The 27,652-nt window shown below is 40.7% G+C and overlaps 1 protein-coding gene across 3 annotated transcripts; it reads right to left on the reverse strand.

Moving 5' to 3' along the window:
• Positions 1 to 27,236, reverse strand: ST6GALNAC6 (ST6 N-acetylgalactosaminide alpha-2,6-sialyltransferase 6). 3 transcript variants are annotated; one of them, XM_070955855.1, is made up of 6 exons: positions 27,152 to 27,236; positions 12,791 to 12,855; positions 10,626 to 10,805; positions 8,785 to 9,182; positions 844 to 951; positions 1 to 272 (listed from the first exon to the last, which is right to left on the reverse strand). In XM_070955855.1, exons 2-6 carry the CDS (start codon positions 12,803 to 12,805, stop codon positions 86 to 88), a joined length of 888 nt encoding a protein of 295 aa, XP_070811956.1. In that variant the 5' UTR covers positions 12,806 to 12,855; positions 27,152 to 27,236; the 3' UTR covers positions 1 to 85. The 3 variants fall into 3 exon arrangements, with proteins under 3 accessions (XP_070811956.1, XP_070811955.1, XP_070811957.1); XM_070955854.1 differs by lacking the exon at positions 27,152 to 27,236 and adding an exon at positions 17,701 to 17,788; XM_070955856.1 differs by lacking the exon at positions 27,152 to 27,236 and adding an exon at positions 17,039 to 17,158.
• Between the last annotated feature and the right edge of the window lie 416 nt (positions 27,237 to 27,652).

Consider the following 27,652-nt stretch of genomic DNA (forward strand, 5'->3'; position numbering starts at 1 on the left):
AGGATCTGCTGGCCAGGCCCAGTTAGGGTTGGGGGGTCTGCAGGATCCCGGTTTCGGCACTTGTGGGGGGGGCTCCTTGTTGCCGCTATTCCCACTCGGGGTGCGAGAAAGTGATGTTGTAGAGATTAGCCCATCTGCCGAAAACCCGTTTCTCGGTGATGAACCGGTGATGATTTCCTTTGTGGCTTCGTTCATTGTGGATGTAGGTGGTGCATTCGTCTGGCCCTTTGGGTTCGTAGTAGTGGTAGGGCAGCCGGTGGGGAGGGGTCTTACTGGTAGGAGGAGAAGAGACAGGTGAGGCCGAGAAAGGGGACTCCCCCCTCCCTGTCCACCCCCAGTGTTGAAAGCCAAGTGAGTGGCTACTACCATATTTTTCGGAGTATAAGATGCACCTTTTTCCCCCCTAAAAGGGGGTGAAAATTTAGGTGCGTCTTATACACCAAATGTAGCCCCGCCCACCCACCAGCCCCCACCCTTTGGGCTCTGCCTTGCAGCAGTTATCTCCTTCCAAGCAAACAGCAAGAAAAAACAGCTCCTTTCAGCTTCAGCACAGCCTAATTAGCACAGGTTGATTGGATCGGCCTCCCGACTCTCAACTGTTTTGCTGTCAGCTGTTTTGCGCAGGGCTCTGCTGCTTGCTGCAAGGAGGTAAATTGCTGGGAGCAGATTTTTTTTTTCTTGTGCTAATCAAGCTATGCTGAAAACGAAACTGAAAGTAAAGCAGGCTGTTTGCTGCAAGGAGGCAAAATTGCTCAGAGGCAGAGGGAGATTTCTTTTTCTTCTTTTCCTCACCAAAAAAGGTAGGTGCGTTTTATAATCCGGTGCATTTTATACATTACTTACTTGCAGTAGCTGGGAGGCACCATCCCGTAAACGTGGAGTTGGTCGCACAATTCCACCGCGATCACCATGGTAAACCATCCAGTGCTCAACCAGGACCGGGAAGTCTGCCTGGGGAGGGCAGAAAACATCAGAAAAAGAAAGAAAATGTTTTTGAGATTTCCAACTGAAAAAGAAAGAAAATGTTTTTGAAATTTCCAACAGAAAAAGAAATGAAATGTTTTTGAAGTTTCTAACCGAAAAAGAAAGAAAATGTGTTTGAAATTTCCAACCGAAAAAGAAATAAAATGCTTTTGAAATTTCCAACCAAAAAAGAAATAAAATGTTTTTGAAATTTCCAACTGAAAAAGAAAGAAAATGTTTTTGAAATTTCCAACAGAAAAAGAAATGAAATGTTTTTGAAGTTTCTAACCGAAAAAGAAAGAAAATGTGTTTGAAGTTTCTAACCGAAAAAGAAAGAAAATGTGTTTGAAGTTTCTAACCGAAAAAGAAATAAAATGTTTTTGAAGTTTCTAACCGAAAAAGAAATAAAATGTTTTTGAAATTTCCAACTGAAAAAGAAAGAAAATGTTTTTGAAATTTCCAACAGAAAAAGAAATGAAATGTTTTTGAAGTTTCTAACCGAAAAAGAAAGAAAATGTGTTTGAAATTTCCAACCGAAAAAGAAATAAAATGCTTTTGAAATTTCCAACCGAAAAAGAAAGAAAATGTTTTTGAAATTTCCAACAGAAAAAGAAATGAAATGTTTTTGAAGTTTCTAACCGAAAAAGAAATAAAATGTTTTTGAAATTTCCAACTGAAAAAGAAAGAAAATGTTTTTGAAATTTCCAACAGAAAAAGAAATAAAATGTTTTTGAAGTTTCTAACCGAAAAAGAAATAAAATGTTTTTGAAATTTCCAACTGAAAAAGAAAGAAAATGTTTTTGAAATTTCCAACAGAAAAAGAAATGAAATGTTTTTGAAGTTTCTAACCGAAAAAGAAAGAAAATGAGTTTGAAATTTCCAACCAAAAAAGAAATAAAATGTTTTTGAAATTTCCAACTGAAAAAGAAAGAAAATGCTTTTGAAATTTCCAACCGAAAAAGAAATGAAATGTTTTTGAAGTTTCTAACCGAAAAAGAAAGAAAATGTGTTTGAAGTTTCTAACCGAAAAAGAAAGAAAATGTGTTTGAAGTTTCTAACCGAAAAAGAAATAAAATGTTTTTGAAGTTTCTAACCGAAAAAGAAATAAAATGTTTTTGAAATTTCCAACTGAAAAAGAAAGAAAATGTTTTTGAAATTTCCAACAGAAAAAGAAATGAAATGTTTTTGAAGTTTCTAACCGAAAAAGAAAGAAAATGTGTTTGAAATTTCCAACCGAAAAAGAAATAAAATGCTTTTGAAATTTCCAACCAAAAAAGAAAGAAAATGTTTTTGAAATTTCCAACAGAAAAAGAAATGAAATGTTTTTGAAGTTTCTAACCGAAAAAGAAAGAAAATGTGTTTGAAATTTCCAACCGAAAAAGAAATAAAATGCTTTTGAAATTTCCAACCAAAAAAGAAAGAAAATGTTTTTGAAATTTCCAACAGAAAAAGAAATGAAATGTTTTTGAAGTTTCTAACCGAAAAAGAAATAAAATGTTTTTGAAATTTCCAACTGAAAAAGAAAGAAAATGTTTTTGAAATTTCCAACAGAAAAAGAAATAAAATGTTTTTGAAGTTTCTAACCGAAAAAGAAATAAAATGTTTTTGAAATTTCCAACTGAAAAAGAAAGAAAATGTTTTTGAAATTTCCAACAGAAAAAGAAATGAAATGTTTTTGAAGTTTCTAACCGAAAAAGAAAGAAAATGAGTTTGAAATTTCCAACCAAAAAAGAAATAAAATGTTTTTGAAATTTCCAACTGAAAAAGAAAGAAAATGCTTTTGAAATTTCCAACAGAAAAAGAAATGAAATGTTTTTGAAGTTTCTAACCGAAAAAGAAAGAAAATGTGTTTGAAGTTTCTAACCGAAAAAGAAATAAAATGTTTTTGAAGTTTCTAACCGAAAAAGAAAGAAAATGTGTTTGAAATTTCCAACCAAAAAAGAAATAAAATGTTTTTGAAATTTCTAACCGAAAAAGAAATAAAATGTGTTTGAAATTTCCAACCAAAAAAGAAAGAAAATGTGTTTGAAGTTTCTAACCGAAAAAGAAATAAAATGTTTTTGAAGTTTCTAACCGAAAAAGAAATAAAATGTTTTTGAAATTTCCAACCGAAAAAGAAATAAAATGTTTTTGAAGTTTCTAACCGAAAAAGAAAGAAAATGTGTTTGAAATTTCCAACCAAAAAAGAAATAAAATGTTTTTGAAGTTTCTAACCGAAAAAGAAATAAAATGTTTTTGAAGTTTCTAACCGAAAAAGAAATGAAATGTTTTTGAAGTTTCTAACCGAAAAAGAAAGAAAATGTGTTTGAAGTTTCTAACCGAAAAAGAAATAAAATGTTTTTGAAGTTTCTAACCGAAAAAGAAAGAAAATGTGTTTGAAATTTCCAACCAAAAAAGAAATAAAATGTTTTTGAAATTTCCAACCGAAAAAGAAATAAAATGCTTTTGAAATTTCCAACGAAAAAAGAAATAAAATGTTTTTGAAGTTTCTAACCGAAAAAGAAATAAAATGTTTTTGAAGTTTCTAACCGAAAAAGAAAATATCTTTGAAGTTTCTAACCGAAAAAGAAATAAAATGTTTTTGAAGTTTCCAACTGAAAAAAGAACGAACATATTTTTGAAGTTTCTAACCGAAAAAAGAAAGATTTTTTTTTTGAGATTTCCAACCGAAAAAGAACGAAAATGTTTTTGAAATTTCCAACCAAAAAAGAAATAAAATGTTTTTGAAGTTTCTAACCGAAAAAGAAAGAAAATGTTTTTGAAGTTTCTAACCGAAAAAGAAAGAAAATGTTTTTGAAGTTTCTAACCGAAAAAGAAAGAAAATGTTTTTGAAGTTTCTAACCGAAAAAGAAAGAAAATGTGTTTGAAATTTCCAACCGAAAAAGAAAGAAAATGTTTTTGAAGTTTCTAACCGAAAAAGAAAGAAAATGTGTTTGAAATTTCCAACCAAAAAAGAAATAAAATGTTTTTGAAGTTTCTAACCGAAAAAGAAATAAAATGTTTTTGAAGTTTCTAACCGAAAAAGAAATAAAATGTTTTTGAAGTTTCTAACCGAAAAAGAAAATATCTTTGAAGTTTCTAACTGAAAAAGAAATAAAATGTTTTTGAAGTTTCCAACTGAAAAAAAACGAACATATTTTTGAAGTTTCTAACCGAAAAAAGAAAGATTTTTTTTTTGAGATTTCCAACCGAAAAAGAACGAAAATGTTTTTGAAATTTCCAACCAAAAAAGAAATAAAATGTTTTTGAAGTTTCTAACCGAAAAAGAAAGAAAATGTTTTTGAAGTTTCTAACCGAAAAAGAAAGAAAATGTTTTTGAAGTTTCTAACCGAAAAAGAAATAAAATGTTTTTGAAGTTTCTAACCGAAAAAGAAATAAAATGTTTTTGAAGTTTCTAACCGAAAAAGAAAATATCTTTGAAGTTTCTAACTGAAAAAGAAATAAAATGTTTTTGAAGTTTCCAACTGAAAAAAGAACGAACATATTTTTGAAGTTTCTAACCGAAAAAAGAAAGATTTTTTTTTTGAGATTTCCAACCGAAAAAGAACGAAAATGTTTTTGAAATTTCCAACCAAAAAAGAAATAAAATGTTTTTGAAGTTTCTAACCAAAAATGAAAGAAAATGTTTTTGAAATTTCCAACCGAAAAAGAAATAAAATGCTTTTGAAATTTCCAACCAAAAAAGAAATAAAATGTTTTTGAAGTTTCTAACTGAAAAAGAAATAAAATGTTTTTGAAGTTTCTAACCGAAAAAGAAATAAAATGTTTTTGAAATTTCCAACTGAAAAAGAAAGAAAATGTTTTTGAAATTTCCAACAGAAAAAGAAATGAAATGTTTTTGAAGTTTCTAACCGAAAAAGAAAGAAAATGAGTTTGAAATTTCCAACCAAAAAAGAAATAAAATGTTTTTGAAATTTCCAACTGAAAAAGAAAGAAAATGCTTTTGAAATTTCCAACAGAAAAAGAAATGAAATGTTTTTGAAGTTTCTAACCGAAAAAGAAAGAAAATGTGTTTGAAGTTTCTAACCGAAAAAGAAATAAAATGTTTTTGAAGTTTCTAACCGAAAAAGAAAGAAAATGTGTTTGAAATTTCCAACCAAAAAAGAAATAAAATGTTTTTGAAATTTCTAACCGAAAAAGAAATAAAATGTGTTTGAAATTTCCAACCAAAAAAGAAAGAAAATGTGTTTGAAGTTTCTAACCGAAAAAGAAATAAAATGTTTTTGAAGTTTCTAACCGAAAAAGAAATAAAATGTTTTTGAAATTTCCAACCGAAAAAGAAATAAAATGTTTTTGAAGTTTCTAACCGAAAAAGAAAGAAAATGTGTTTGAAATTTCCAACCAAAAAAGAAATAAAATGTTTTTGAAGTTTCTAACCGAAAAAGAAATAAAATGTTTTTGAAGTTTCTAACCGAAAAAGAAATGAAATGTTTTTGAAGTTTCTAACCGAAAAAGAAAGAAAATGTGTTTGAAGTTTCTAACCGAAAAAGAAATAAAATGTTTTTGAAGTTTCTAACCGAAAAAGAAAGAAAATGTGTTTGAAATTTCCAACCAAAAAAGAAATAAAATGTTTTTGAAATTTCCAACCGAAAAAGAAATAAAATGCTTTTGAAATTTCCAACGAAAAAAGAAATAAAATGTTTTTGAAGTTTCTAACCGAAAAAGAAATAAAATGTTTTTGAAGTTTCTAACCGAAAAAGAAAATATCTTTGAAGTTTCTAACCGAAAAAGAAATAAAATGTTTTTGAAGTTTCCAACTGAAAAAAGAACGAACATATTTTTGAAGTTTCTAACCAAAAAAAGAAAGATTTTTTTTTTGAGATTTCCAACCGAAAAAGAACGAAAATGTTTTTGAAATTTCCAACCAAAAAAGAAATAAAATGTTTTTGAAGTTTCTAACCGAAAAAGAAAGAAAATGTTTTTGAAGTTTCTAACCGAAAAAGAAAGAAAATGTGTTTGAAATTTCCAACCGAAAAAGAAAGAAAATGTTTTTGAAGTTTCTAACCGAAAAAGAAAGAAAATGTGTTTGAAATTTCCAACCAAAAAAGAAATAAAATGTTTTTGAAGTTTCTAACCGAAAAAGAAATAAAATGTTTTTGAAGTTTCTAACCGAAAAAGAAAATATCTTTGAAGTTTCTAACTGAAAAAGAAATAAAATGTTTTTGAAGTTTCCAACTGAAAAAAGAACGAACATATTTTTGAAGTTTCTAACCGAAAAAAGAAAGATTTTTTTTTTGAGATTTCCAACCGAAAAAGAACGAAAATGTTTTTGAAATTTCCAACCAAAAAAGAAATAAAATGTTTTTGAAGTTTCTAACCAAAAATGAAAGAAAATGTTTTTGAAATTTCCAACCGAAAAAGAAATAAAATGCTTTTGAAATTTCCAACCAAAAAAGAAATAAAATGTTTTTGAAGTTTCTAACTGAAAAAGAAATAAAATGTTTTTGAAGTTTCTAACCGAAAAAGAAAGAAAATGTTTTTGAAGTTTCTAACCGAAAAAGAAAATATCTTTGAAGTTTCTAACCGAAAAAGAAATAAAATGTTTTTGAAGTTTCCAACTGAAAAAAGAACGAACATATTTTTGAAGTTTCTAACCGAAAAAAGAAAGATTTTTTTTTTTTGAGATTTCCAACCGAAAAAGAACGAAAATATTTCTGAAATTTCCTTTTGGGAACGGATAAAACGCAGAGGCTTTCGTTGGCTTTCGCCAATGCGCAATGTGGCTAGTTTAAGGATGCGTGGACTGTACCTCCCAGAATTCCCCTGTGTGACTTAGAGACCATCCATTTGGGCCACTTAATGGTAGTCCTTGACTTACAACAGTGTGTTTAGTGACCGTTCAAAGTTACAACGGCACTTATGACTGCTTTTCACACTTACGACGCTATATCTCCAGGGCTACGTGATCAAAATTCAGAGATTTGGCATATTTACGACGGAGGCAGTGTCGTGTGATTCCCCCTTTTGCAACTTTCTGACTTAAATAGGGAAGATTCCTGCAGTGATTCACTTAATAATTGTGGGAAGCGAGGTTAGAAAATGGGGCAAAACTCACTTAACAAATGTTTCACTTAGCAACATAACTTTTGGGCTCAATTGTGGTCATAGGTCAAGGACTGCCTGTATTTCAAAGTTTCCTAGGCCATCCGTCTTCAAACCTTCCCCAGAGCAGTACACAATTCCCCCCAAAAAAGATAATATTAGGGAAAATTGTTGTGGTCCGTACACAGCCTGTGCAGCTAGTAGCTGATTCAGACAGCGAGGAGGCTGGTGTGGTGCTGTGCCAGCAGCCTGTGCAGCTGGCACTCGAGTCGGACAGTGAGGAGGCTGGAGAAGATGTGGTGCCAGAGGTGGGGATTCAGCCAGGGCCTTCAGAACCTCCCATAAGTGAAGAGGAAGAAGAGGAGGAGCCTCTTCTCGATGCACGGGTGCGCAGAGCTGCCAAAAGGCAGGATTGGTTCCTCAGGAGGAGATCACCTCGAGAGTAAGGTTTGGGGCTAATTGGCCATTCTCCTAGTCTATTTAAGGAAGGATGACGACTGAGGCAATTTGCAGGAAACAACTTCATTCACATTCCTTCGCGTCTTGATTCCAGAAACGTTTGATTCAGCTCTTGTTTCTCTCTTGTCAGTTTTCCTGCAAATTGCTTCTGGGCATTCTGCCAACTCCAGTAAGATTACGGTTATCTGAAATACTGTGCTTCAGAATTGAGTTATTATTCTTTGGATTCTTGTCGGTTGTTCATGAAGTTAAATTAACAGCCCTTGTTCAGAAAAGACTGATTTAAACTGTACTTGTGTTCGAACAACTACTAAGAAAACTCATTAGTAGTCCTTAATTAGTAAACGAAGGTTTGTACGGATTTTGTGTGTGCTGCGTTCTTTAGGGTCCGTAGCTGGGGCAGAACACAAGTTAGCTTTTTATATCCTGAGAAACTTAAAACAAAATGATATCACAAATTGGCCAAACCCGATTTATAAACATTCAGAAATATACAAATTAAAAATTGGTTCTAATTTGGCTAATTGATTTTAAAAGACTCTCACTAAGTTTTCGCTCGCTAATTTTCCTGGGAACTTTTTGACCGAAGCAGAAAGATTGCAAACGAACAAACATCGTTCTTGAATTAAGTTCTGTCTGATGTTTTTGAACCCCTAAAAAGCTTATCTCTCTCTCTCTCTGACTGTCTTGTGGTGAGGAGTTCCTCAGGTTCTCGGTGTTCTGACCTAGGCTTCCCCAGCAGCACGAAGCAGACTCCTTGTCCTGACAAAGACCCCTTTTATTTAATTTACAGTGAGTTCCTCTCCAGCAAAATCTTTCCTCTCCCACAATCTTTCAAGATAGTTCACAATTACCGACCTTTATCGGGCTTGGAGAATGGCCAGGCCAATATCTTTCAGACATCAAGAACGCAGGAATGAACTAATTGTCTCCTGCAAACTCCCCACCCCTTCACTCCTCTTTATTCCCTGTTCACCGTCCACCTGTGGCTTTACTCCTGAGTCGACCCTTGTTCCTTAGCTGTTCCCTTCTCCTGGCAGCTCTGCACACGCGCACACTGGGAAGAGGATCCAGCTGTTCTTCTCCCTCACTGATGTCCAACTCCGAAGGCAGCTGATAACTGTCAGACGGCCCTGTCCCTCTCTCTGCCTCAGATGCAGAGCCCTCGTTAGAACCTTTCACAGACTCCAGGACTGGCCCATGTTCCTCCCCAACCTCCTCACTGTCCGAATCTGCTGCCACTGGTCGCTGGCGGGCCATAACACTCGGTTCAGGATGCAAAAAAAATCCCCCGCCTTCGTCCCATCCTAACCGACTCACCTGTCCTTGCCCGTCTCTTTTCGGAACAAGTCGTCAAACTGTTGCATGCGCTTTGGGGAAACCACGAAGGCCGTCATGTTGGGGAAACTGAGGCTGACCCGTTCGATGAGTCTGATGATGCTCTTCTGCATCTTGAGCGGGGGCCCCCAGAAAATCAAGATGTTCTCGGGGGTCTTGCTGATGAATTCCTGCGGCCTCTTCAGCACTCGGAAGGCGCTGGAATGAGCCACGACGCGAAAGGTGGTCTTGTTGCCCACGTCCTCCGAGAAGCCCGTGGTGGGCGCGTCGTTCATGCGAATGGTGCATTCAGACTGGTCGATGGTTTTGCCCAGTTTGCTGCCCAGGAGGTGGCTGGAACTGGTGATGAGGGCACACTGGTTGCAGTGCTGAACCAAGGGCTGAGGTAGAAAGCAAATCAATTGGAACAACGGGAGAAGCCGGTTTGGCTTAGGCCAATGATGGTGAAACTTTTTGGATAGGTTCGCCATCACGGGCTAAGACGATCAGGGGGAAGGAGGGAGAAAGAGAAGAGAGAGCTGGGAAAGAAGGAAGAAGAAGAGAAGAGGATGAACAGGGGGAAGGAGGAGTTGAAGAAGAGGGGGAGGGAGAAGAAGGAGGAGAAAAAGGAGGAGAAAAAGAGGAGGAGGAGGAAGAGAGAGAAGAGGACAATGCAGGAGGAGGAGGAGGAGAGGAAAAAGGAGTGGGAGGAAGAATTGGGGAAGGAGAAAAGGAAGTTAAAGAAGAAAGAAGGCAGAGAAGGAGGAAGGGGAGGAGGAGGAGTGGTGGGAAGGTAGAAAGAGGAAGAGAAAATGAGGAGAAGGAGAAGAAAGGAATGGTAGAAAGGGAGGAAGAGGAGGAAGAAAAAAGAAGGAGGAGGGGAAGATAGATAATGAGAAGGAGAAGATAGAGAAAGAGGTGTCATGAAAAGGGAGAAGAAGGAGGAGATAAGGAGGAGGAGAAAGAGGAGGAGGAGAAGGAGAAGATGGAGGGAAATAAGGAGAAGCAGGAAGAGAAGGAGGGGAAGATGGTGGGAAACGAAGAGAAGGAGAAAGAGGAGAAGATGAAGAAAGAAGGAAAAAGAGAAGGAGGGGAAGATGGAGGGAAATGAGGAGAAGGAGAAGAAAGGAATGGTAGAAAGGGAGGAAGGGGAGGAAGAGGAGGAAGAGAAAAGGAGGAGGAGGAGATACAGAAAGAGTAGTGTGAAAAGGGAGAAGAAGGAGGAGATGAGGAGGAGGAGGAGGAGGAGGAAAAGGAGAAGAAGGAGGAGAAGATGGAGGGAAACGAGGAGAAAGAGGAGCAGGAGAAAGAGGAGCAGGAGGAGAAGCAGAAAGAAGAGAAGGAGAAGATGGGGGAAACGAGGAGGAGGAGGAGGAGGAGAAAGAGGAGGAGAAGATGGAGGGAAACAAGGAGAAGGAGAAAGAGGAGGAGGAGAAAGAAGAGCAGGAGGAGAAGCAGAAAGAAGAGAACAAGAAGGAGAAGATGGAGGGAAACAAGGAGAAGGAGAAAGAGGAGAAGGAGAAGTAATTTGGCCCTTTAACGCCTTCAAAATCCAGATTTTGGAAGCCCCTTTCTGAAAACTACCCCCATAACAGAAAAAAACACCATCCTTGCCCGTAGAAACCCAGAACCTGGACAAATTCATCAAGCTGCTTACCTTGACACACCTTGTGCAAAAAATCCCTCCGGTCTTGGCTAGAATCTGGGAGCCCCTCTTAAAGCCGACCAGCCAGAGACGGCCCCTTGCCCACGACCAGGGGGGAGGGGTAGGATACACACCTCCCAGCCCCCCCAAAAGGAGACTCCCTCCCTCCCCACCCTCCCCCACCCTCCCTCCCCCTTACCTTCCCTCCGGGGACAGGCAGGTATTCGCCTTTCACCCCCCATTTCTTGAGGCTGGAGGGCAGCGGAGTCTTGGCCTGCACGGCGGTGTAACGGAAGCCCTCACTGCGGCTGTTGGAATTGTAAATGATCAGCAGCATAAACAAGGCAAAGAGGATCACCAGGACGACGGCGTGTGGGCTCTGCAGGTGAAGAAGCGGAAAAGGGGACCACCGGGTGATCACAGAGGTCAGCCAGGAATAACCGAGCACCGGGGAAAAGCTGTCGTATTTCCCTCCTCCCCTTTTTCCGGTTTGCCGTTTTTAATTTGAATTTTGCCCAATTTTTTTTTCCCCTCCCCACTTCCTCTTTGCCATTTTTTATTTGAAGTTTGCAAAAAAAAAAAAATTCCCTCCCTCCTTCCTCTGTGCAATTTTTAATTTGAATTTTGCAATTTTTTCCCTCCCCCCTTCCTCTTTGCAATTTTTTATTTGAATTTTGCAAAAAAAAAATTCCCTTCCTCTTTGCCATTTTTTATTTGAGTTTTGCAATTTTTTCCCCTCCCCCCTTCCTCTTTGCCATTTTTTGTTTGAGTTTTGCAATTTTTTCCCTCCCCCCTTCCTCTTTGCAATTTTTTATTTGAATTTTGCAAAAAAAATTCCCTTCCTCTTTGCCATTTTTTATTTGAGTTTTGCAATTTTTTCCCCTCCCCCCCTTCCTCTTTGCCATTTTTAATTTGAATTTTGCATTTTTTTCCCCTCCTAACTTCCTCTTTGCCATTTTTTATTTGAATTTTGCAATTTTTTCACCTCCTAACTTCCTCTTTGCCATTTTTAATTTGAATTTTGCAATTTTTTCCCCTCCCCCCTTCCTCTTTGCAATTTTTAATTTGAATTTTGCAAAAAAAATTCCCTCTCCCCTTCCTCTTTGCCATTTTTTTATTTGAATTTTGCACAATTTTTTCCCCTCCCCCCCTTCTTCTTTGCCATTTTTTCTTTTGAATTTTGCAAAGATTTTGCATATTCTGCTTGAACGATGCCAGCTGTCCTGGTCTGCCTCTTTGGGCTTTTCCCCTTAGCCTGCCTTTTTTTCTTTTTTTTTTTTTTTTTGCAAACGTTGCTTGGCTTCTAAATAAAACATTCTCCCTGTGGTGACACAGCCACACTTTGATGGTCAAATCGATGGAAGGTTTGCTTTTTTAAAAACGGCAACAAAAACCACCACAACAACAACACCACAAAACTTTCATCTCTGTCTTGTTGTTTCTTTCCAGAAGGGGTAAAAATAAACATAAGAGAGAGAGGGAGGAGGCTGAAATTCACACGAAATTAATCAGGCCTTTCATCCCAAGGCTTAGAGGAGTTGGGGGGGGGAGAAAAAACACCCCCAAAACTACAGGGTGGGGCTTTCTAAGCAGCCTGCCCATTTCCCTGGACTACAAGACCCATAAAAAAGGCAGAATAACTCTTCCTTCGCTGCCCTGCAGGCTGGGATCAGGCCTGAAAAATCTTGCAAAGCTGCAAATCTTAAAAAGGAGAACCTTACGCAACAGGGAAGTTTAAAATTTTTGCAGGAAATTTTGCCCTGGGAAGATGGAAATCCCCCCTCCCCACCCTCTTTATATTCTGTGGGGGAGGGGAGGGAGGGCCACCACCCCCCCTTGCTAAAAGTCTCACCTTCCAAGAAAAGATGATGGGACCTGGAGTCCTTTGCCCCATTTTGGCCTTGCCAATGCACTTCATGGCTCCCTATTGTTTTGCATTTCGCTCTGGATTCTTTCCTCCTCCCCCACCCTTCTCTGTCCTTCCCCTTTCTGTCTCTCTCTCTCCAAAGGAGCTGGAGTCCAAGTCCCATCAGCCCCAGATTGGGCGGGGGGGGGGAATTGGGTTTAGGAATCTTCTAGTCCGGATTCAGGGGTGCGGGAAGGAGTTATCCTTCTCGTTTGGACACGCAAACTCAATGGAGGAAGATGGATTTGATTAACGACTGCAGTGATTCCGGTGGCAGTTGTTGGCCGTAAGTGGAGGACCACCTGTGGCCTTCCGCCAGATGCAATTTGAAAACGATGGCGATGGAAGAAGAAGAAAGGATTTTCTTTCCCCAATTTGCACCATTGTTCCCGTTTAAACCGCACATCCAGGAACAGGATGGAAGGGATCGGAATACGTTCCTTCGCAGAAATTCCTACCTGGTGGTTTTTCATTGTGGTATCCGAAGTTTAGGTTGGGAATTCAGTCACTGTAACCTGAGCACCTGCATTGAAGTCAAAGGCACAACGTCAGCTCAAGAGCTCCAAACTTTAGAATCCCTCTATCATTCATTCATTCTATCACTCTAACCGCTTATGTTCTCGTTCTCTCTCTCTCACACACACATATCTATCAGCTATGTCTATCATCTATGTATCTCTATCATCTACCTGCCTGTCAGGTGTGCCTCCTTTCAATACTCAAGAAAGAAAAACCTTGCCCACCAAGCCACGTCCACAGAACCAGTAGTAAAAAAAATTGAATTCCACCACTGACACAGACATACACATATGTATACGTATGCACATATGATGTACAGGATATGCACAGTATGGTTTATTTAACAGGAGAGGAAAAAGAGGAAGGAAATGGTAGGTAATTTGAGATGAGCAAATAATGTTTCTATAATGTTCTATAAATGTTTCTGTAGAAACATTCTATAATGTTTCTACAGAACAAATAGAGAAAAGTTAATTCCACAATACAGTGTTCCACAGATGAAGGTTTTATTTTTAAAACCTATCTAGGCTTAAAAGGTAGCTATAGATCTGACTCCATTTTTATAGAGAAAGGTACTTTTACTGAGTATGAACTGAATGCAACCAAAGAAAAGCAAGGTCTGAAGCAAAAGGCGCGAAAATTACATATAGAAAGCATTCCCAAAACCCCTTCCCCCCCAACTGTCCAGCAAAAATTATCCAATCCACATTGTCTCCCCCCCCAGGGGTCATGTGGGGTGCAGCGTCCGATGGTGCCATCCTCCTGCTATGCCACGACGGTCGACCCTGAGTTGTTATCAGCTTCAAAGAAAACGCTGAAGAAAACTTTCTCTTCTCTTCTCCACGAGCTCCCCCCTCCCAGGTATTCCAATAGTTCCCCCCTCCCCCCGTTACAATGGCAGCCGAGCAAGCAAGCAATGAAAAAGCGGAGGCTGACACTGCCTGCCTGCCTGCCTGCCTGTGTATCTATCTATCTATCTATCTATCTATCTATCTATCTATCTATCTATCTATCTATCTATCACCTATCTACCTACCTACCCACCCACCCATCCATCCATCCATCCATCCATCCATCCATCCATCCATCTGTATCTGTCCACTATCTATCTATCTATCTATCTATCTATCTATCTATCTATCTATCATCTGCCTACCTACCTACCTACCCATCCATCCATCTCTATGTCCATCATCTATCTATCTATCTATCTATCTATCTATCTATCTATCTATCTATCTATCTAGATGATGGACATAGAGATGGATGGGTAGATAGGTAGGTAATCTATTAGATAATCATCCATCCATCTATCTATGTTAACCACTGAGTCACCGCACAGCTCAAAGAAGAGGGGGTCAACCTATTCTCCAAAGCACCAGAAGGCAGGACAAGAAGCAATGGGTGGAAACTAATCAAGGAGAGAAGCAACCTAGAATTAAGGAGAAATTTCCTGACAGTGAGAACAATTAACCAGTGGAACAACTTGCCACCAGAAGTTGTGGGTGCTTCATCACTGGAGGTTTTTAAAGAAGAGACTGGACAGTCACATGTCTGAAAAGGTATAGAGTTTTATGCCCGAGCAGGGGGTTGGACTAGAAGACCCCCAAGGTCCCTTCCAACTCTGTTATTCTGTTAAAAACAATTTTCTGCCTCAAACTCCAAGATAAACAGGAGAGCCTGCAACCATGGCAAGATCATTTCAATGAGCTCTCCAACACTGAATTCCCACATTCACCAATTCCAGAAGGCACACCAACCCATGGACCCAATTCACTCATAACCGAGGAAGAAGTCAACAATGCTGTGGACAGAATGAAGATCTTTGAAGGCCCCTGGACCTGACAATCTAGACCACGGACATCTGGAAACTAAAGGAAGTGTGAGACACGGGGATACCTTGGCTGACCAAGTTCTTCAACGCTCTAATGGACACTGGCCATGAACCAACTGATCGATCAACAAGGATAACACTTAACCATCTTCAAGAACAAGGGTGACCCAGCCGCCTGTGCCAACTATTGCCCAATCTGCCTTCTGTCTCACACTATGAAGATCTTTAGAGAGAATCCTTGATCAACGCATTGGGATTGATCATCGCCCAACCCACCATCAACCAATGCAGCTTCATTAAAGGCTGTGGAAGAATGATGGATGCCACCTTTGCAGCCCATCAGCAAAGCACCGTGAGAAGAGACAACCACTACACATAGTATTCCTAGACCTACAGAAGGCATTTGACCGGGTCCCACACCAACTGATCTGGTATGCCCTCTGGGATCACGGAGTAACCTGAACCACTCATCGACCGGGTCAAAATGCTATACAAGAACACCAGCATCCAAGTTTGATGCCCAGTTGGCCTCGCCAACAGATTCCCAGTGACGGTTGGGGTGCACTGTCACCACTCCTGTTGATATGTGTCATGGATACCATCATGCATGACCTGCAGCAGAACACACCCTGGACTATGCTCTATGCGGATAATGTTTTGCTCACTTCCACCAACAGAGGTGAACGACAGCAGCAAATTCAAACATGAAATTATCGCCTCAACCATTTTGGACTCCGCCTTAACATCAAGAAAACTGAGTTACTTAGAGACTGTCACCACCCCTGGAACGCTTCAAATCAATGGAGAAAAGCTAAAGAAGGTGGGCATTTTTCGGTATGTGGGATCCCACCTCCAAGGCAATGGCGAGATGCGAGCAAGGGTGCATGCAGCCTGGGTACATTGGCGAGAACTCACCAGTGTGTTATGGGACAGACGAATGCCAACCCGTCTTAAATCCAAGACTTACAAGACAACCATCTGCTCTGTCGCGCTGTGTGGCACTGAATGCTGGGCAGCAACAACAGGGACCGAAAGCTCTCTCCGTGCCGTGGAAATGCGAAGGCTCCGTTGGACATCGGGCACCTCCCTTCTTGACCACGTCACAAATGACACCATTCGACAATGTTTCGCTGTGGCACCAATTACAGAGACGATGAGAGAAGGCCGACTCCGCTGGTATGGACACGCCCAGAGAGCCGCACCTTCCACTGTGGCCAAAACTGTCTACCAACTAGAAGACTATGGCCGGTGACCTCACAAGCATCCAAAACAGAGATGGCAAGACACCATCAACAAAGACATGCAAGCTGCATGACAGACACACAGCTGACTGCACAAGAAGAAGAAGGAGAAGATGGAGGGGAATGAGGAGAAAGAGGAGGAGAAGAAAGAGGAGGAGAAGAGGAGGAGGAGGAAGAAGAAGAGGAGGAGGAGGAGAAAAAGAAGAAGAGGAGGAGGAGAAAAAGAAGAGGAGGAGAAGAAGAGGAGGAGGAGAAGAGGAGGAAGAAGAAGAAAAGGAGAAGGAAGAAGAAGAGGAAGGAAGTAGAAGTAGAGTAGAAGAAGAAGGAAGAGGAGGAGGAGGAGGAGGAGGAGAAGAGGAAGAAGAAGAAGAAGAAGAAGAAGAAGAAGAAGAAGAAGAAGAAGAAGAAGAAGAAGAAGAAGAAGAAGAAGAAGAAGAAGAAGAAGAAGAAGAAGAAGTTGTTAAATGCCATTTTATTTTGTCCAAGAAGAAAGGAATTCCTTTGAAAGGAATTTTGGGATGATATTTTGCATTTATTTACAGGCTGCCCATACACAGATGACCTTAAGCACTCCATAAAACAACATTCCAGGTCTGGTTTTATTTATTTAAACCATTTCTATAGCCATTCCATCTTATAAGCAACTCTTGAAAGCTCCCAATCTGGCAGCTTCAAGCTTCTCATTGTCTTTCAGTCCTAAATTACACCATCTAAATCAACCTTTCCAGCGAATATTATTTCTTGGGCCACGGGAGTTCTCAGCTTGAAAAACGGCAGAAAAAGAATTCGGTTAAGCCAGGACTGAGCATACGGAAGCATCGTCTCGAAGCACAACACACCAAGGTACGATCTAAAACGCAGGAAAACCCCAAATACTCTTATCCAAAAGTACCTAAAAGATACTTTTAAACTTTTTCTATTTTAAAAGATAAAAGGGACGCGGTGCCTGAGTGGCTAAGACACTAAGCTTGTTGATTAAAAAGTCAGCAGTTCAGCGGTTCGAATCCCTAGTGCCGCGTAACGGGGTGAGCTCCCGTGACTTGTCCCAGCTTCTGCCAACCTAGCAGTTCGAAAGCAGGTAAAAAAAATGCAAGTAGAAAAATAGGGACCACCTTTGGTGGGAAGGGAACAGCGTTCCGTGCGCCTTTGGCGTTGAGTCATGCCGGCCACATGATCACAGAGACGTCTTCGGACAGCGCTGGCTCTTCGGCTTTGAAACGGAGATGAGCACCGTCCCCTAGAGTCAGGAACGACTAGCAGAGATGTGCGAGGGGAACCTTTACCTAAAAGATTGGCTTCTCCATCCAGAAACAGGCTTCCCTCATCCCCACCCTTTCTTGTTTCCTGAGATTCAAATGGAGGCAGAGATATTTCTGTTTGAGACACACTCCCTCACAGCCACTGGAAAAATTGACTGATTTTCCATAAACAGGGGGAAGGGAGGGAGGGAGGGAGGAGAAAGTCCAAGGGACAGAACAATCTTATCTGCTTAGATTAACATGGTTGTCTCGTTTCTCTATGTAATCTCTGTCTCCTCTGTACCTTCTCTGTCAAACAAGATATAAACGTGTTTTCTTGATGATTAAATAAAGGAAGCAATCTCCGGATTTAAGTCACAAAGGGGAGAAGTTAGGATATTTCCCCATTATTTTTTTGCATAGGCCAAGCTGGGTATTAATTGCAGGTGCTTTTGGAATATATATTTTATATATTTCAAAGGGGGAAAAATAATCCGGAGGAAGGCAGGGGGGACACCCCACCTATCCTCATTTACCATGGCAGGATGTCTCCATTGAACGAAAGCGGGGGGCACAGCTGGCAGAGCCTTTCCCTTCGTGTCGACGGCGCCATTTCTGACTTCCGGACCGGTCTTCCATGCGTCTGGATTTTTTTTTCCCCCCCCTCTTAGCCTCACATCACGGTTGGGAATCCAAAGAGAGAATTTGCAAGCGGAGCTGTGGAATAACCAGGATGATGCATGTCAGGAGGACCGTCAAAAGAGGGCTAGGTTGATGGTTAAGAGAAAGGAAAGGAAAGAAAAGAAAGAGAGAGGGGGAAGAAGGGAGGGAGGGAGGGGAGGGAGGAAGGAAGGAAGAAAGGGAGGGAGGGAGGGGAGGAAGGAAGGAAGGAAAGAAAGGAGGGAGGGAAAGAAAGAAAGAAAAAGAAAGAAAGAAAGATGGAGGGAGGGAGGGAGGGAAAGAAAGATAGAAAGAAAAAGAAAGAAAGAAAGAAAGAAAGAAAGAAAGAAAGAAAGAGGGAGGGAGAGAAGGAAGGAGGGAAAGAAAGGAGGGAGGGAAAGAAAGAAAGAGGGAGGAAAGGAGGGAGGGAAAGAAAGGAAGGAAGGAAGGAAGAAAGAAAGAAAGAAAGAAAGAAGGAAAGAGAGAGAGAGAGAGAGTTGAAATGGCACCTTGGAGGTCTTCTAGTCCAACCTCCTGCTCAAACAGGAGACCCGATATGATTCAGGACAAGAAAGGAAGGAAGGAAGGAAGGAAGGAAGGAAGGAAGGAAGGAAGGAAGGAAGGAAGGAAGGGAAACAAAGTGAATAAGAGAAAGAGAGGAAAGAAAGAAAGAGGGGGAGAGAAAGAAAGAAAGAGAAGGGAAGGAAGAGAAACAAAGTGAATAAAAGAAAGAAAGAGAGGAAAGAAAGAAAGAGAGAGGGGGAGAGAAAGAAAGAAAGAAAAAGAAAGAGAAAGAAAGAAGGGAAGGAAGGAAGGAAGAGAAACAAAGTGAATAAAAGAAAGAGAAAGAGAGGAAAGAAAGAGAGAGGGGGGGAGACAAAGAAAGAAAGAGAGAAAGAAAGAAAGAGAAAGAAAGGAGGGAAGGAAGGAAGGAAGGAAGAGAAACAAAGTGAATAAAAGAAAGAGAAAGAGAGGAAAGGAAGAGAAAGAAAGGAAGGAAGGAAAGAAGAAAGAAAGAAAGAGAAAGGAAGGAAGAAGGGAAGGGAAGGGAAAGGAAGGGAAGGAAGGAAGGAAGGAAGGAAGGAAGAAAAAAGAAAGAGAAAGGAAGGAAGAAGGGAAGGGAAGGGAAGGGAAGGGAAGGGAAGGGAAGGGAAGGAAGGAAGGAAGGAAGGAAGGAAGGAAGGAAGGAAGGAAGGAAGGTGGGTGTCTGGGTTCCAAGCAATACACTCTTTACACCAAAAGGAAGGAGGGTGGAAGGAAAATAGCAACAACAGAAATAGAAATTTAGAAATAGAAATATTCCAATCTCTTCTCCTTGGTCACTTTAACTGAACGAGACCCACATTGTCTGGGGAGAGGGGGGTGGGTGGGGGGTGAGATCAACCAACCACTTGAAGCCGAAAATACTTCCATTTAGCTCAAGAGCCAAACAAATCATTCAGGCTACAGCTTTCCAACATCTCCCGCCCCAGTTTCTTGCTGCATCCATCTTAAGCAAAGCCGCTGGCTCTCTCTCTCTATTGGGGGGGGGGATACGCCCGGCCCTTAAGCCTGCCAGGAAATGTCCAGGCAGCTCTCACTAGAGGCCATTAAAAAAAAAAAACGCCAAATCCCTGCCACCAAAACAGTTATCTCAAGATCTGGGGAAAAGGGGAGCCAGGGAGCATTGTACTGTACCCCAATAATTGGGAATCTCTTCCCTTCCTCATCCCTCTTCCGGGCATCCCTCCTTTGCCTTGGCAAACCCCCACTTTTTTTTCCTGGAATTCTGAGTATTGCAAAGAGGATGGGGTTTGGGGTTTTTTTTTTTTTTTTTGTGCATTTTTAAGGCTTTTTCAGCTGCAAATATTGCCCCATCCCTGCATACCGCTCCCAAAACACGGATCGACTATATCCAGATGCTTCCAGTTCCAACAGGAAGAAAAAAAAAATCTAGGCAGTTGGACACCAAGGATCTGTCAGGGACTCGGCTTCCTCCAGACAGGGGAGGGGGATTCCCTCATCCTGACTCCCCCCTGCCCCCCACCCCAAAAAATCTAGTCTTTTGGGCAAGGCCCTGTCTTGGTTAACTCACCTGCTGGTCCAGCCACTCGGTTCCGAAGGAGTTAAAAGGGCAAAGAGCAAGCTGGCATTTTGGGGGGGGGGGTTCGGGGTTCGGGTCTCCAAGCTGGCTCCCAATTCCAGGAAGCGGAGATGGGTTTGGGTCTCTCTCCTCTGTGCCCCACCCCAAAACCTGGATCCCCCCTCTTTTTTTAACGGCAGTACATCTCGGAGAAGACTGTGTAGACTGGAGCATCCAGCGAGAAAATCTGGAAGGCTGATTTTTTTTTTTCCTTTCTGGGTCCTAGTGTGTGTCCTTTTTTTTCCACCCCACTTTGCTTCCCTCCTCCTCCTCCTCCTCCTCCTCCTCCTCCTCCTCCTCCTCCTCCTCCTCCTCCTCCTCCTCCTCCTCTCCTCCTCCTCCTGCTGTGCCCTGATCTGATTTCACCAGCTTCCAAAAAGGAAACGCCAAAGACGGCCCTTCCGAGGGATGGCAGCTGTGCCAGGGACGTGCTGAGAAAGATGGGCCAGCTTGTTCCCAGATTTTCCGCTCTCCCCCTCCACTCTGTTTGGAGGAAAGAATTTCAGGGCTGACGCAGATGGGGATGGATTGATACCCAGCGGTGCCAAACGGGCAGATTGAACCCCGTTTGCTGAAGTTACAATAAGCCACATGTTGGGGTTTTTTTTCCCCCACCCAGGAATTCTGAATCCACTCTCGTTTTCTCTGGGTCTGGGCAGCCCATTCAGATGTGCGTTGAGCAAACTGGATGGGGTTACTCCACAGGCTAAATGCACAGACCACTCCCTCTTTGCTAATACTAAGCAAACCTAGCATTGTGGGACTTGCAGTCTGCAGATGTAACTTATTTATAAAACGCATTTGCTACCTATCTCTGGGCCATCTTGAACTTTTCTGACGAGTAAGTTATGTGGGAACCAACTCAGGAAGCTCAAACTGCCCAAGGAGCTGCTGATCCAGTTCTACAGAGGAATGATTGAGTCTGTCATCTGCACCTCCATAACTGTCTGGTTTGGCTCTGCAACCCAACAAGGCAGACAGAGACTTCGGAGGATAACTAGAACTGCAGAAAAAACAATGGCTACCAAACTGCCTTCCATTGAGGACCTGTATACTGCACGAGTCAAAAAGAGGGCTGTGAAAATATTTACAGACCCCTCGCATCCTGAACATCAACTGTTTCAACTCCTACCCTCAAAACGAGGCTATAGGGCACTGCACACCAGAACAACTAGACACAAAGATAGTATTTTCCCGAACGCCATCACTCTGCTAAACAAATAATTCCCACAAAAAACTATTTACTAAATAGTTAGTAAATGCATTACTATTATTCTTCTCATCCTTCCTAGTACCTATCTCTTCCCACTTATAGCTACAACCATGTTGCTTGCATCTTTACAATTTATATTGTTTTGTTTGTTTCCTAGTATGATTTGATTGCTTATTAGTAACTTACAGCTGTCACTAAGTATTGTATCTTATGATTCTTGATGAACCTATTTTATTTTTTCTTTATGTACACTGAGAGCTTATGCATCGAAGACAAACTCCTTGTGCGTCCACTCACACTTGGCCAATAAAGAATTCTATTCTATTCTATTCTATTCTATTCTATTCTATTCTATTCTATTCTATTCTATTCCATTCCATTCCATTCCATTCCATTCCATTCTATTCTATTCTATTCTATTCTAGTTCTATTCTACTCTACTCTTGTTCTATTCTATTCTATTCTATTCTATTCTATTCTATTCTATTCTATTCTATTCTACTCTATTCTATTCTACTCTACTCTATTCTATTCTACTCTTGTTCTATTCTATTCTATTTACTCTTGTTCTATTCTATTCTATTCTGTTCTATTCTATTCTATTCTATTCTATTCTATTCTACTCTACTCTTGTTCTATTCTATTCTACTCTATTCTATTCTATTCTACTCTACTCTTGTTCTATTCTATTCTACTCTACTCTTGTTCTATTCTATTCTATTCTACTCTACTCTTGTTCTATTCTATTCTACTCTACTCTTGTTCTATTCTATTCTATTTACTCTTGTTCTATTCTATTCTATTCTACTCTACTCTTGTTCTATTCTATTCTATTCTATTCTATTCTATTCTATTCTATTCTATTCTATTCTATTCTATTCTACTCTACTCTTGTTCTATTCTATTCTATTCTATTCTATTCTACTCTACTCTTGTTCTATTCTATTCTATTCTATTCTATTCTATTCTATTCTATTCTATTCTATTTACTCTTGTTCTATTCTATTCTATTCTACTCTACTCTTGTTCTATTCTATTCTATTCTACTCTTGTTCTATTCTATTCTATTCTATTCTATTCTATTCTATTCTATTCTATTCTATTCTATTCTATTCTACTCTATTCTACTCTACTCTTGTTCTATTCTATTCTATTCTATTCTATTCTACTCTATTCTATTCTATTCTATTCTATTCTACTCTACTCTTGTTCTATTCTATTCTACTCTACTCTTGTTCTATTCTATTCTATTCTATTCTATTCTATTTACTCTTGTTCTATTCTATTCTATTCTACTCTACTCTTGTTCTATTCTATTCTATTCTACTCTTGTTCTATTCTATTCTATTCTATTCTATTCTATTCTATTCTATTCTATTCTATTCTACTCTATTCTACTCTACTCTTGTTCTATTCTATTCTATTCTATTCTATTCTATTCTATTCTATTCTATTCTATTCTATTCTACTCTACTCTTGTTCTATTCTATTCTATTCTATTCTATTCTATTCTATTCTATTCTATTCTATTCTATTCTATTCTATTCTATTCTATTCTATTCACAGGACATTACATCTTGGATTGACTCCACATTCTTGGTTCATTTGCCCCGAATGGTCAAATCTCCCTGCAGAGATAACCACCCACCCAAGGATTGAAAAAAAAAAAGGGGGGGGTCTTTCAGCAGGCAATATGATCTTTCACCCTAAACTCATCAATTTTCTAGTCCTCATGGTTCATTATAAAGAGCTAATTCAAGCTGGACTAACAGCCTGTTTGCGTACATGGCAGATTTTCTCTTTCTGGCTGAAAGACTGAAATCCTTTGCCAGAAAACGGGTTTTAAGTAACCCTAGGGAGGCCCATTGTAACTTCAGATGGTCGTTAGGCGACTTGATTATTTATTATTATTTATTTATTAGTTCGATTTATATGCCGCCCTTCTCCGGAGACTCAGGGCGGCTCACAATGCGTTAAGCAATAGCCTTCATACTTTTGTATATACCTGCTTAATAGGATTTCCACCCGCCCCCCTGAGTGGTGTTCTATTTTATACAAAGTCAGCTTATTGCCCCCACAATCCGGGTCCTCATTTTACCTACCTCGGAAGGATGGAAGGCTGAGTCAACCTTGAGCCTGGTGAGATTTGAACTCGCAGTAATTGCAGGCAGCTGGCAGCTAAGTGCTACTTTAACAGCAGTTTAGTCTGCTGCACCACCAAGGCTCTTGGTGATGACCTACAAGCTCCCTTCCAACTCTATTCTGATTGATTGATTGATTGATTGATTGATTGAACCTAGAAATAAGGAGAAATTTTCTGACGGGGAGAACAATCGACCCATGGAACAGAAGTTGCCTTCAGAAGTTGTGGGAGCTTCATCACTGGAGGCTTCCAAGAAGAGACTGGACAGCCATCTGTCAGAAATGGTGTAGGCCGGTCTCCTGCCTGGGTGGGGGTTGGACTAGATGACCCAGAAGGCCCCTTCCAACTCTGTTATTCTGTCATTAATCAGTGGAACGACTTGCCTCGCTCTAGAAAAACTATTGGAAAATTTTTTTGGAGCCATCTAGAAAGCTGCTCTTTTTTTCCCCCCTAGTTCAAAAAGGATTTGGTATCCTCATTCCTCTGCTCTCCAAAATTCAGTTGCCATAGTAACCCTGGATCACTTCTTGTAGATCTCTGCGCTGGTTAAAATAGGCTTACCAAGGGATAAAACCGGGATTTTAAATAAATAAATAAATAACTAAAAAGCAAAGGCATTTTTTTTAGCCCACATGAAGCTGTAAAACACGCAGTTTCACACAAAAACTATTGTTTGGAAAATTGTCTTGGTTCAGAGACCCGAAGCTGGCAGTTGTTCAGAGGTTCCCGAATAGGTTATTTGTTTTTAGGGGGTTGATGACCCAACGTATACAACGCTTGCAAATTCCACATTTCAGACGCCAAAGGAATGCCTTGTTTTGCCTCTTCTTAACCTCCGACAAAAGATGATCTGTTCTCATCCCACTGACGCGGAAAATCTGGGCCCACAATTTTATTTTATTTTTTAATTTGATTTATATGCCGCCCTTCTCTGGAGACTCAGGGTGTCTTACAATGCGTTAAGCAATAGCCTTCATCCTTTTGTATATTTATACAAAGTCAGCTTATTGCCCCCACAAACTGGGTCCTCATTTTACCTACCTTTGAAAGGATGGAAGGCTGAGTCAATCTTGAGCCTGGTAAGATTCGAACCTGCAGTAATTGCAGGCAGCTGTGTTAATAACAGGGTGCTTTAGACCACTGTACTACCAAGGCTCTTTTGATTTTGATTTAATCTCTCTCTTTTTTTTTTTTAACCAGAAGCAAGGGAGCAAAACAGCTTCATAAATTCCTGCTTGGAAGTAAAATAAAGCCACTTTTAAATCTCTTCATTGCATTCCCCCCCAAAAAAAAAATTTCAAGAAGTTTGAGGAGACCCTGGCATGTTCCCAAAAAACCGAGGCCTTAATCAAGGATAATGGATGTTGCAGTTTTTTTCCCCCATCAAATCTTTCTTCTTAATTCCCTTGCCTGATTTATTCAGGTGGTGTGAGCCGAGTCTGAGCAATTCTTTTAATTCAATTTTCATTTCCAAAAAGCTAATGACTCAGAAGTGGTTGATGCCAGTTTTAAGGAATATCTTTCCGACTGGCAACTATTCAGATTTTGCAATGAGGAGGAGGAGGAAGAGGTGGAGAAGAAGGAGGAGGAGGAAGAAGAAGAGAAGAAGGGAGGAGGAAGAGGAGGAGAAGAAGAAGAAGGAGGGAGGAGGAGGAGGAGGAGGAGGGAGGACAAGAAGAAGGAGGAGGAGGAGGAAGAAGAAGAAGAGAAGAAGAAGGGAGGAGGAAGAGGAGGAGGAGGAGGAGGAGAAGAAGGGAGGAGGAGGAGAAGGAAGAGTAGGAGGGAGGAGAAGAAGAAGGAGGAGGAGGGGGAAGAAGAAGAGAAGGGGAGGAAGAGGAGGAAGAGGAGGAGGAGGAAGAGGAGGAAAAGGAGGAGAAGGAGGAACTGGCTAATATAATGTGCCTTTAGGTCAAATCCAGAAAACTGCAACAAGAAAAGGCAAGTCCCGGGTTTAAAAAGCATTCAGAATGTGAAATTGTTGCATGCAAACCAGCTATGGTTCAACCGAACAATGATAGACGCTAGCAAGCCATGGTTTATCTGTGCCCCAGGATAGGAAGTGTCCGCGAAACAACTGGAATACCAACAACAGATGTGCACAAAAGCCCCAGCAAACCTTTGGTGCGAGATTTTATTGGTTTGGCACTGATCCAAAAGAGATGGGTGACCGGTGGCAGCCAAGAATGGAAGGAGGGAAACTGAGGAAGCCGTGAGGGAACAAGGAGTACGGAGGTGCATAAACGCAGGCACGAAATGCGCGGAGGGAGGATTGATTCTCACATGGGCATCGAGAAGTCCAGTTTGCAGGAAGGCAAGGCAAGGGAAAGGAAAGAGAAAGAGGAAAAGAGAGAAAGAGAAACAGATAGATAGACAGATAGACAGACAGACAGACAGACAGACAGATAGATAGATAGATCGGTGGGTGGGTGGGTAGATAGATAGATAGATAGATAGATAGATAGATAGATAGATAGATAGATAGATAGATAGATAGATAGATAGATCGGTGGGTGGGTAGATAGATAGATAGATAGATAGATAGATAGATAGATAGATAGATAGATAGATAGACAGACAGACAGACAGACAGACAGACAGACAGATCGGTGGGTGGGTAGATAGATAGATAGATAGATAGATAGATAGATAGATAGACAGATAGATAGATAGATAGATGGGGGGTGGGTAGGTAGGTAGGTAGATAGATCGGTGGGTGGGTAGGTAGATAGATAGATAGATAGATAGATCGGTGGGTGGGTAGATAGATAGATAGACAGACAGACAGACAGACAGACAGACAGACAGACAGACAGATAGATCAGTGGGTGGGTAGATAGATAGATAGATAGATAGATAGATAGATAGATAGATAGATAGATAGATAGATCAGTGGGTGGGTAGATAGATAGATAGACAGACAGACAGACAGACAGACAGACAGATCGGTGGGTGGGTAGATAGATAGATAGATGGGGGGTGGGTAGGTAGGTAGGTAGGTAGATAGATAGATAGATAGATAGATAGATAGATAGATAGATAGATAGATAGATAGATAGATCGGTGGGTGGGTGGGTAGGTAGATAGATAGATAGATAGATAGATAGATAGATAGATAGATAGATAGATAGATAGATAGATCGGTGGGTGGGTAGATAGACAGACAGACAGACAGACAGACAGACAGACAGACAGACAGACAGACAGACAGATCGGTGGGTGGGTAGATAGATAGATAGATAGATAGATAGATAGATAGATAGATAGATAGATAGATAGATAGATAGATGGGGGTGGGTAGGTAGGTAAGGAAGGAAGGAAGGAAATGAAGGGCAGAGAAAGGGCAGCAGAAAGGGAAGGGGAGAGGGAGGGAGGGAGAGAGGGAGGGAAGGAGAGGACGGAGGGAGGGAGGGAAGGAAGGAAGGAGAGGAGGGGAGAAGGAAAGAAGGAAGCAAGGAAGCAAGGAAAAGGGGAAGGGGAGGAAAACAACCAAGAAGCAGAAGAATAAACCAAATTTATTGAAAATGTATTTCTAAGCCACAGTTGAATCTCTCCTGAAGGGACTTCAGGATTCTGCCCTAACCCCCCCACCCCGCAAATTCTCCTGTTGTCCCCCACCCCAGTTTTTGCTTCTGCCGCCCCTCATACTGTCTGCCGCAGAGGACCAAACAGGGATGGGGGGGGGGGGCAACGTGGAGCCATGTCCTTGTCCTTCAAAGAAGCCCCATCACAGCATCCCGCCCTCCTCCCCCATGATCAAAATTTACGTGATCTTCCTTCCCAGCCGGCTTTCCAACAAGCAAAATCGGTGGGAGAAGGCAGCTTCATTTAACGACCAAGTGATTCACTTACCAGCATGCAGCGATTTCACTTTAGAACCACAGATGTGGGTGGAGGGAGGGGAGAGAAATGTTTCAAAATCGGGGGCAAGTCCCTTAGCCCCTGCCTTGCTTAGCCACGGACATTCCGCTCCCAAATGTGGTCGTAAATCGAGGACTACCTATCCTGAACTCTGGGCTCAGGAGGGAGGCGAAGAGACAACTTGAGCGTGGAGGTCGTTACGGAAAAAGCCACCTTAGCTCTGCCTAAGCTGTAAACAAACACTGTAAACTGGTTTAGTTAAAGTGCTGAGTCACCGGCAGTCGGATTTTCGACTGTTAAGATGCCAGATTTCCTTCTACGGTTCTGCCCCAGAATTGCAAACCTGGCCAAAATTGAACGAGGGCAGGAGAGATCCCAAAAGAGATCTCTCAAGGCTTTGCAATTGATCTCTCAAGACTTTGCAAGATCTCTCAAGGGTTGCAATTGTGCCTTTTAAAAGTTTCAGGGAGGGTTTGCGACCCAAAAATGTCA

This window comes from Pituophis catenifer, unplaced genomic scaffold (genome assembly GCF_029215685.1).
Source record: "Pituophis catenifer annectens isolate HBS135680 unplaced genomic scaffold, rPitCat1.0.hap2 SCAF_17, whole genome shotgun sequence".
NCBI lineage: Eukaryota > Metazoa > Chordata > Lepidosauria > Squamata > Colubridae > Pituophis > Pituophis catenifer.

Bases quoted from the DNA above. Each gene is read 5' to 3' on its own strand.
- ST6GALNAC6 (XM_070955855.1), bottom strand. The intron at 9,183-10,625 runs GTAAGGGGGAGG...TTTCTACCTCAG, and splicing joins TGCCTGTCCCCGGAGGGAAG to CCCTTGGTTCAGCACTGCAA. The intron at 273-843 runs GTAAGTAATGTA...TCCTCCTACCAG, and splicing joins GTGCCTCCCAGCTACTGCAA to TAAGACCCCTCCCCACCGGC.